General features: G+C 29.5%; 1 protein-coding gene across 1 annotated transcript in view; it reads right to left on the bottom strand.

Annotated features, from left to right (window-relative positions):
- The window catches only part of LOC106679077 (MICOS complex subunit MIC10), a gene marked incomplete at its 5' end in the record, with an annotated part of 8,932 nt that extends 7,701 nt beyond the window's left edge, over positions 1-1,231 (bottom strand). Inside the window, 1 exon segment of the mRNA XM_014418031.3 lies at positions 989-1,231. Coding sequence (XP_014273517.1) covers positions 989-1,055 — 67 coding nt within the window.
- Positions 1,232-10,702: the final 9,471 nt, after the last annotated feature.

Consider the following 10,702-nt stretch of genomic DNA (forward strand, 5'->3'; position numbering starts at 1 on the left):
CTTCCATTCCTGACAATCCTCCGAGGCGCCTGAAAAGAAGATGGCCACGAGACCAGCTAATGTAAAATGTCATTAGAGTGCTACCAATGGGTAGTTTTTCTACACGCCTGTTAACACTCCAATTTAACTTAGATCAGATTTACTAAATGTATTATAATGTACAGTTGTAAATAGCAATAAATAAATATTAAAAAAAAAAATTCTATCTGTTAGGCGAATTTTTTTTTTCAAATCTTGTGATTTATCTTCAGAGGTTTATTTTTTATTATACCTAGCACAAATATACATTTAATAAAACATTAAATGCCAGGGTAATTAAATTAAGAAATATTTGAGAGAAATTCAAGAATTTAAGTTAAATTTAAAGGTTATCCAGTTCCATTTTAATCATGTACCACCTACTTTGCCGATATATACGTTTCCTTTCATTTTATGTATCTAGATTTTGTTCCTTTTTATAAAGAAAACACTGTAAATCAGAAGTAACATTCCGAAGTCCACCATCTTTGCCTCAATGGAACAAACAAACATGTGAACACCGGCGTTTGTTACTTTCTTTGTTTAAAAGCATTTGTAGGTATTCTGGATTTGTAGCAAGTGGCAAACCTGTGAATTCGGCTTTATGCACAAAATTGTCTAAACATTTTTGTTAAAACATTTATAACCTATACACCTTTCCGATTATAACCTATACATCTTTCCGATTATAACCTATACATCATTATCTATAGATGCTAGAATTGTTTTATAAGAAACAATGTGTTATATTTAATTTATGATATTATATTCCTTTAATTTTTACGGAGTTATATTGTTCAACGCTAAAAACACTTCCAATTAATAGACATTTTAAAGATGTTTCTGAAAAGATATTTAATGGAATTCCTTTGTTTTATATTTCACTTTTTCTTCATAAATGACCATGTAAACATATATTTACTAAATAATAATTCTACTAATTTTAAAATTAATATTAAAATTTACATACCAATATTCTTCACGCCATCGATGGCGCATTTGTCCCAACGGGGACCTATATCGTCTTCAAATGCCATTCCCTATTTCTGATTGTTTGAAAACCATAATAAATATATAAATCAAAAACTTAAAATTTTCTTTCTGAGACTTTATGAAATGTAAATCTAACACTCATCTAACTACAGTGTTAACAATATTATTATAGGGCAGATGTTTGATTATTCTCTATCTAAACATGTGCCTGTATATGTTATTTTTCTAATTAAATGGAATTTTAATTTTTCTTATTTAAATTTTCGTAATGACTATAATACAATTGTCTGCGTTCTGTCAGTGTTAAAAAGATAAATTTATCGAGTCTACTTGAAAAGTTTTTAGATGTGATGAAAATAAACTATCTTGCTTTATTTTTTCTAGTTCGTGATGTGTGAGTGAAAGGTTATACACAGATGTAAAACAAGAAAGGTTATTTAAAAATAATAGACCACTGTTGCAATTATTTTTTATTTCTTCTCATTTTTATATCTCATTTATTTTCGTCGTAATAAATGATATTTTACTTATTAACATCTCATATTTAATTACTCTTTAGTGCATTAGAATTGATTGTTTTTCCGTATAGTTTTTTCACATTTAATGGTCATCGATGAAAAGCTGTAAGAAATGAAAAATTTTTAAAGGAAGCATTCCGTAGTAAAATATCCGACATTTTATTTGGCATTGACGTTTTTGGAAATATCTGATTCATTGAAGCTCATTTCGTAGTTTTTTTAAAAAAAGAATGTGCTGGAAATTTCTATATTTTTAAATAGATTGGTACTAAGGTATGGTAACTGGTTGGAGGTGAAACAAGAAAACTGACAAGGATGGCGGTCCGATGTTTCTCAACGATACGGAAATTAAATCCAATATTTCACAACTGTAACAGTTCTAACAAGAGCCATTTTGGTGATAGCAATGAGAAGACACCAACTATGGTTTCGTGTACGAGTGCAAGCAAATCGGATTCAAGTTAATCCCCAAAAAAACATAAGAAAAAATGTATTTCCTACTTAAAAAAAAGTTTATAACAATTATTTCTTCTACTATGAGTCAATTATGTGATCACTGGACTTGATTAAACATGCAAACAATTTATAATTTGGAATCAACTTAGAAATGTTTCGGTATATTCAGTAAAATACAAATGTGTGCTAAGGTAATCATGGTATCTGCTACAATTACCATGTTTTACACCTAGCTCTATCATGATAGTTATACTGTCGTGGCAGCATTCATAGCATTTCTTGCGTTTGGTATTAACAAGACAGGAGTGAACGATAAACTTCAATAAATTAAAGAATGAATCGCCTAATTTTTAATAGCCATGAGGAAAGTTCAACACCACTTGTTAACACAGACTGACTCCATATTGCACAATATCATCCATATTTCCCCATCAATATTTATACTCAATAAGTAACCAATTTTTTTTTTTATTTCTTACCATATTTTGCACAACTTTTCAATACCAGTTCAATATTATTGCACAATTCCCAATATTGTGGATGTATGAGCATCATTAGGTTTGTATTATTAGATTATAAGGTGTGTTGGCTCAGTGTTAAGGTATTTAAATGTTTCAATTAGCTACCACTGTTGCATTAAGCTCTGCCAACAAGCATACAAAACAAACTCATCAACTTTTACAAAGCTGTATTATAAGTATGTTTTAAAAACTGTGCGTCACAGAGATCAATCAATCAATATTTTCTCTTTATTTATTTTTTTAATAACATGTTAAATTTGTTTTAATTATTTCATTTATGTTTAACAGGAAGAAATGCTGTGAAGGGAAGAAAAAACCTGAAATCCCCAAAAGGGTCTTCTATAACACCAATTCAATTCATATACCAGTTTTCAGTTCTTTTTCTCAATTCAGAAGAGTGATGTTAGGTGTATTTAGTGTTAAATTCACTCCAACTTTTAAAGTATTGTTCTACCCAGAAAATAATACTACACACTGAAACAATCTTAGCACTCCCACACTGATTACCTTTGATGCTGTATAAAAGTATATTATTTTGGAGAAAATAAGGCAGATAATTTAAAAAATCAAGTCAACACAATATTGTACATGCAAGCAATTGCATAGTCTATAGAGGTGAGAAAATTTATTATATGGTTTCATATTTATTTTTAAATAATCCATCCATTATAAGGAGGGATAGAGGTAGTGACAATATGAAATCAAATCATCTTTATTTGATATAAATAATTCAATAAACAGCTTAAAAATTAATTAAATCTATTTATACAAATTTGATGTTTCTTTCACGATTGTATTTCTCTGCGTTGTGTAACAATATCACTTTTTGATAAACTATGTCTTTCTTTTTACAATAGATATATTGTAACCTCCATTCCCTACCATCATAATTTGGGGAGATAGTTTTATATCCTCAAACCTTCTATCATTAACAACTTTGAAATGTCTTAATATTGTTGATAAAATGACCTTTCCATAGTTATAAGCATACTGCGTACCTAAACAGTAAATAGGTTAAGCATTATTTGTTAAAATTAAAAAAATAAATAACTAAGTAAGGTTTTATAATTAAACAAAAATGTACGTATCATATTTAAAAAAAAAAAAAAATATTTGTAGGCTTTTTCACATAGAATTTGTTTGGATGATATAATACATGATAAATCTATAGATCAGTATATAATTAGGCTGTGCCAAATGAGGGAGATAATTTTAACCTTTCAAAGTTTATGATTCTTAATCTACAAAAATGTGTAAAATGAACAGATAGCACATTTTTTGTTATATTTTGTAAATTAACTATTAAACTATAACGATGTACTAACTTAAATAGATTTGGCGATATACATAATAATTTGAAAAAAAACAAAACAAGTTTTCTTATTTTGCCCTATATATGGAAACCAATTTCCAATTTATTGGAAACCAAAGTGAATTCAATTTAAAAGCTACTTATCATTTTATAACTGTCTAATCAGATCTTTATTTATCAGACTGAATTTCTATGCATTAAAAAAACAGAAAACATGCTGTAAAAAAACCAAGGTATGCAAAACTATGCATTAAAAGCTCAAAATCTGTATAAAACACCCAAATCCATCATTAATCAAATTTATTGTTTAATTTATAATTTTAATACATGTGAAGTTACCTAACCTGTTTGTATCAAATTGAACTCGTGAAGAGAGTATTTAATTTCTAAATTTATGCCGACATACATAAAGAACTACGCTGATTAAAACCCTAAAATTTTGTCCATAATTTAAGAGATAAGAGGAAGCTTATGTCTTAACCCAGCAGGAGAGTCCTACTATTTTGTCCCCTAAGAGGTGTCTCATGAACATTTGTATCATGGTGGACGATTATTACTTTATTTATATAATGTGATTATGACAAAAATCTTTATGATTATTTTCAATGCAATGAAATTGAAATTGTAAATGGTAGCAGGCCATCAGGGGCTGAAGAATCCATATTTTGTAAAAGATCTAAGATATTCTGGCCTCGGATCATGATTTAAAATAAGAAATTAAGGTGAACAAAACGCTCAAAGGAAAAAAGAAATGATACCTTATTGTACTAGAGAGAAATGCTTAGTCTTACTGTTGTGAGGAGGCCAGAGTAAAACTGAATTGAGTACAGGGGGGAAAGTAAATGAGTGAGTAACACAAAAAAGTGGCAATAACAACATCAAAAGGTTAACTGAAGATGGACAGATGTATAAACCAAACAGATGAAATACTAGGAAAATGTAGACTTTTATTTCCCAATGTGAGCGAAATGCTCAAGGCTACACCTCTCTCGGGTTAAATGATTTTATATTTTTATTATTAAGGCTGGAATTCAATTTTTCAACTTCTTATAACCACCTTGTTTTTATGTTTTTTGGGGGGAAAATGATTATTTCGAAATCTTCTATGCAAAATTCTCTTATTAAAGTCTCCTAAAATTTAAATTACATATTTTTCCATTTAGATTTTTAATTGTATATTTACATAAAATTCACCATTGACCGAAAACTTCCTCTATTCCCTCTAGTCAGACGGAATAAATCAAAATTTTGTCCAAAAACAGTAAAGCATGCAATTTTGTGTGAAAAAACTCAAAACGTACAAAATTATGGAAACCATCTAAACGTGCAATTTTGAGCAGGATAACATAATTTTTATTTGAGTGTCTTTTCCACGATTCCAACATCTGTCAAGGTTCAGCAGAATTTGAGCTTAGGCAACAGAGATGCAATTGCATGAAAATCCAAACTCTTATCACTTTCATAGATGGGAATCATCTTGAGTACTATTCCTAAACTACCCCCTCACAAGAGTTGTCTAACTTCTAGATTTAACAGGCTGTAACCAGCATTCTTTAATTTAAAAAAGTTATTGAAAATTAACATTTTTTAAAAATCTTATTCACAGTTAATCATTCAGATTTTGTATCATTTGTAGTTAAAATGCTTGTACTTAAAACATTCCTTGAATTTGAGTGATTTCGTTAACAATTATTTGATATTTGGTTTTAAATTAGTTCTTGAAATCGATGAGTTAGTTATGCCTATAATATTTTTTAAAAAAAGTTAAATATTACCTGGACAATTCCTAATGCCATATCCAAAACAAGAGAAAGAATGTTTGTAGGGTTTTATCAGTTCATTTTTAAGGTATCTATCTGGGTCGAACTTTGATGGATTTTCCCAGTAAAGTTCATCCATAAGCATTAACCGACTACACACTAGTAAGCTTGTTTTATTTGGTATGATCTTGGCATCTAAAAAACAAGAATATGAAAAAAAAAATTTAATTATTAATTATGCTTTATTATTTATAACTGAGGCAAAAAAGAACCTCTTTAAATAAGAATTTTATAAGGGAAGAAAAATAATTATTCAAACAACATATAAAATATTGTATATAGATGGTTAATCATATTTGAATAAAGAAACTGGTCTGGGTAGTTGTCTAATGAACAACATTGAAAAAATAGTGTCAAATATTTATTATGTATCCATCCATATTGCCAGTCTTCATCAGGCTAAAATATTGGGTAGTAAAATAAGTTCGTAGCGTTTTTCAATATGTCAATTTAATCCTCTTTGTGTTTATAAAATCATGTTTACTTGGTCAATAATGTTTACATATTCTAAAAAAGGATTAGTTAAGGTGCTTTTATGCATCAGTTTCAACAGAGATTCCTTATCTTTAAGTGGTATTTTGCTTGCTCAAAATGGAAGAGAAAAAAATTGATTTTTGTCATTTAATGATTTTTTATTTCCAAAAAGGAAAATCCCCTGCACAGACGGTTAGCAATATATGCAGTGTGTATGGTGATGATGCATTAGGAGATAGTCTGTAAGTGGTTTGCTTGGTTCAGAACTGGAAATTTTGACTTGGAAGACGCAAAGCGCTCGGGTCGACCTTCTACTGTTGATGATGACCAGATTCAAGCATTGGTCACAGACAACCCTCACTCTACAACACGGGATATCACAGAAACGCTTAACATATCTCATGCAAGTGTCTCAAATCATTTCTATCTCATAATCACAAAGGTATGGTTTTTCATCGCAATAACGCCCGTCCTCATGTTTCTTTGCAGACCCGGCAGAAATTATTGGAGTTTGGCTGGGATGTGATCCCCTACCCACCCTATTCACTAGACCTTGCCCCAACAGATTTTCACTTATTTCGGGCTCTTAATGGGACACTTTAATTCGCTTGAGGATTGCAAAATGCACATAAAGGGGTTTATTGCGCAAAAATCTAAGAAGTTCTGGGAGGAAGGAATTAAAAAATTATCTAAAAGATGGCAATATGTAGTAGATCAAAACGGGATAATTGATTTAAAATATTTACAAAAATCTGAAGTTTCTATTGAAATCACCAGTATTAAACGCTATAAACTTATTTTAAAACTCAATAAAAGGATGTAGGGAAGGTAAAACTAATATAAAAGTAACATATATATAAAACTGAAATAAATTTAGGGTCTATAAAGATGTATTATATAAAGAACAAACCCAATTATGAAAAAGGAATAATAAAAAAGTAAAATTTTATTTCATGAAAGGTCTGGGTGCAGCAATACTAAACTTCAATTAATAATTAAACTATTTATTGTGAGCCAACTTATTGCCCCACTTAGCATGGCTAAGAAGATACATACAAATAAAATATTGTAACAAAGTAAATGACTAGATAGCATGAACTAAGGTGTGGCTAAATACGATTTAAAATATTTGAAAATGGATATAAAAATGAACAAAGAAAATAAAAATAAGATGTATAGTTAAAAGTATGAATAAACAAGAATTACACAAAGGTATAAGAAAATTAATGAAAATGGAAATAATAAAAAAGTAGATAACAAAAGAAATATAAAATACTGTACACACTAAAAGAAGGGAAATAATGAACAAAAGGTAAGCTGAAGGTGGATGAGACTTATAGAGGAGTAGATGGAAAGGGCAGTCAACAAAACCGATTAATGAAAGCTGAAATTTTAACATCTCTTTAGTTTTCACTTTTATATTTTTTCTGCCACTAAATTCTTTAAAAATGCTCATTACAAATATTGGTAACATGTTCTGTGTGATGTCCTTGCAAGAAGATAGTGAAACTCAATTAAACACTTCAAAGTATTTAAATATGGCTTTTTTTTGTATGTGTGTGTGTAAATTACTGTACTTAATAAGGTCCATACCTTGAATTTTGAAGAATATTTTTAAAAACCAATGAAGCTTTAGAAATGGAAAGTTTAACCATAAAAATATAATAGAAATAGTAAGAAAGTTAAAAGTGAAAACTAATAGTATAATAAAATTTAATTTATATTGGAAGAACATAGTTGACCATACGAATTAGATTGGAGGAAGATAGTCCAGGTGGCTGTCAATGAAGGTATCAAAATAGTAAAAAAAAACAATTTGATGTTAACCAATGTTTCGCCCCACTTTGCAGGGCTGTTTGGTGGTAGTATAAAGGACAACCAAATAAGTTGTTCTTAATAGTTGTAACTAAACAGTTGTCCTTTATACTACCCCACCTGACAGCCCTACAAAGTGTGGCAAAACGTTGGTTAAAAATAAATAGTTTTCTTTTACTATTTTGATACCTTTATTGACTGCCACACGAACTATTTGCTCCAATAATTTAATTTAACTTGCTTTTTATTTCTGTTTTATTTTTATATCAGTTTTTCATTTATTGTATGTGACCCAAATAAGGCCCATCTTATTTTATTTGTTTTTTATGACCACTTATTATTTTATTATGTGTCTTAAAAGAGTTGCATAATATCAAGAATTTAATTTTTTACTGTTTTACATTACTCATCAATCTACACAAAATTTGGGGTCCTCTGCAGGTTTGTAAAGGAAAGTATTGTAGCATTATAGTAATTCATTTTTATAATTTTTACTTTATTTGTTGGACTTTCATTCCACTTAGATTCATTCATCTTTGATTTATTTTTCAAGAGGTTTTATAATAAGAAATATTTAAGGAGTTAAAATTGTTTTATCCAATTAAAATTGCTTTCTAGTTTGTTTGGTTCTATGGAACTTTTTAAAAGAAAAAAGTGTCCAAGATAAGGATTTTTTTTTTAATTTTCCAAAAGTTTGGTCTGGTGCCAAACTATCCCATTACTATTCACCAATTCACTTGTATACATCCCTACTACTTCACAATAATTTTTATATTTAGGTTTAGGCTGATATAATCTTTTTTTCTCAAAAAAATCATGAATTTTAAACAATTGGAGAATGTAACATAATATTAAAAAATAAGTTACTGATAATATTTTTAATATTAACCAATTATTGACGTCCAAGCATCTACCAAAAATATTTAACAATTATTTCATTACATTTAAAAATGAAAAAAAAAACATTGTATTCTTTATATTTCATAAATTAAAATATGATTCAAGTCGTTTTTCTTATATTCCTTCTACCGTTATTTGACCATAAAAGTTCTGATATTGTATGCATTTCACCTTCAATATGTTCACGGCATAAATGCATTTCACAACAATGTTTATAATTGTTTGATATAACCAGAATTTATTAATTCTTTAAATGACATATGAATAACAATATGTTTAGGAATATAAAAGGGAGTGTGGAAGCACCGTGGTAAGCCAAGGACCTGAGTTCGAAGCCATGAGTCAACTCCTGTGGGTTCTGGAGTCTTCCAGGGGTCCACTCAGCCTCATAAATTGGGTACTCTTAATTGGAAAAAAATCTGGCAGTCGAGCGAGATTCTGACCAAATCACCTCCTTGCACAACCGTTGGCCTAGTAACAGTACTTCCTTACAAAGTAATGAACCCCTGACCCTCCATGGGTTGTAGTTTTACACATTTTAATTTTTAATTTTTTATAAATATAACATGCAATTGATAAAGAAGGCAGGTAAAGATAAAATTAAATTTACCACAAATATTTACAAATTGTCTAATCATATTATTGAGAATAATAATAAAGAATATATATTTATATTGCATTTATATAGGTTAAAAATGGATTAAGATTATTAAACATCAACTAAAAACACTAACGAACAAAACTTTTTATCCAAAATCATCTAACATTTTTTATTATTAATTTATACAATAAAAAATTATACCAATTTTATGCTTTATGTACATATAAGTAATAAATATATATATTTCTAATAGAGCGAGGCTGCTCAGTGGTAGGGTCATTGTCAAATAATTATTTATTCTGTTACTGTAACCTTGAGTCAAACTTGTGGGTTTGGTAGCCCTGAAGTGGGTAGTCAGTCCATTGGGGAAATATTTGACTGTCGAGCGTGATCACCAAATCACCTGCTTGCACAGTCATTGGTCTAGTTGTTTCTAAGACTTCCTTACAAAGACTACCTACTAGAATAAATTCCACCAACCCCTCTCCAATCATTTTTAATCTCTCATTTATATAAAAAAGTTTTTAGTGATCGCTGTGTATTATTTCATTTTACATTTAAGGTGGAATAATAATAATTATTTGTTTATGAGGCAATCCCCGTACAAATAGAGTTAGTCTGTATAATACATTTAAATAATCATTAGGGGTATTCATGATGTTGTGTTAAATGTATTTTATTATTTTTTTTTTTGGGGTCAAGTCCTCCATTGAGGACCTATACAGCCCCAGAGTGGGAATGTCAAGGTTCATTTCTTTGGGCCACCGTGAAATAAATATTGACTTGCCCAAATGGGAATCAAATCCACAACCTTCTGAACCAAGCGCTCTGGGACCCTCGCCCCAGACCGCTCAGTCCTCAGGTCCTCTTAAATGTAAAATGTTTTACTATGTTAAATATTATAATCAAAGAATTGTGAGCAGCCCTATTTAAAGTCATGTTAAATGCATAAGAGCTCCTAGCGGATTTTCTTTGTAACTTGTTTTATAACCTTTCCGTTATAAACTTCTTGATATTGTTTACTTCTAAGTTTGATTAAAGTACTTTATTACAATATACCTAAATTGGGTGAAAAGTAGAAGTTGTGTGAAAGTTTGGCCACTGAGTGTCTTGCTGATATTCTACTTGTGAGGAAGAGAATCAAGATGGGCTAATTGACAACTGCCATTGCATTATTATTGTTATTGTTGTCATCCATTGCTTTGTTAGTTATAAAAACATCCAAAACAATATTAACCCTAGCAGCACCAAGGGGGGGGCTCGCCGAGCCCTCA

Source organism: Halyomorpha halys, unplaced genomic scaffold (assembly GCF_000696795.3).
Source record: "Halyomorpha halys isolate HHAL.00 unplaced genomic scaffold, Hhal_1.1 Scaffold12.1, whole genome shotgun sequence".
NCBI lineage: Eukaryota > Metazoa > Arthropoda > Insecta > Hemiptera > Pentatomidae > Halyomorpha > Halyomorpha halys.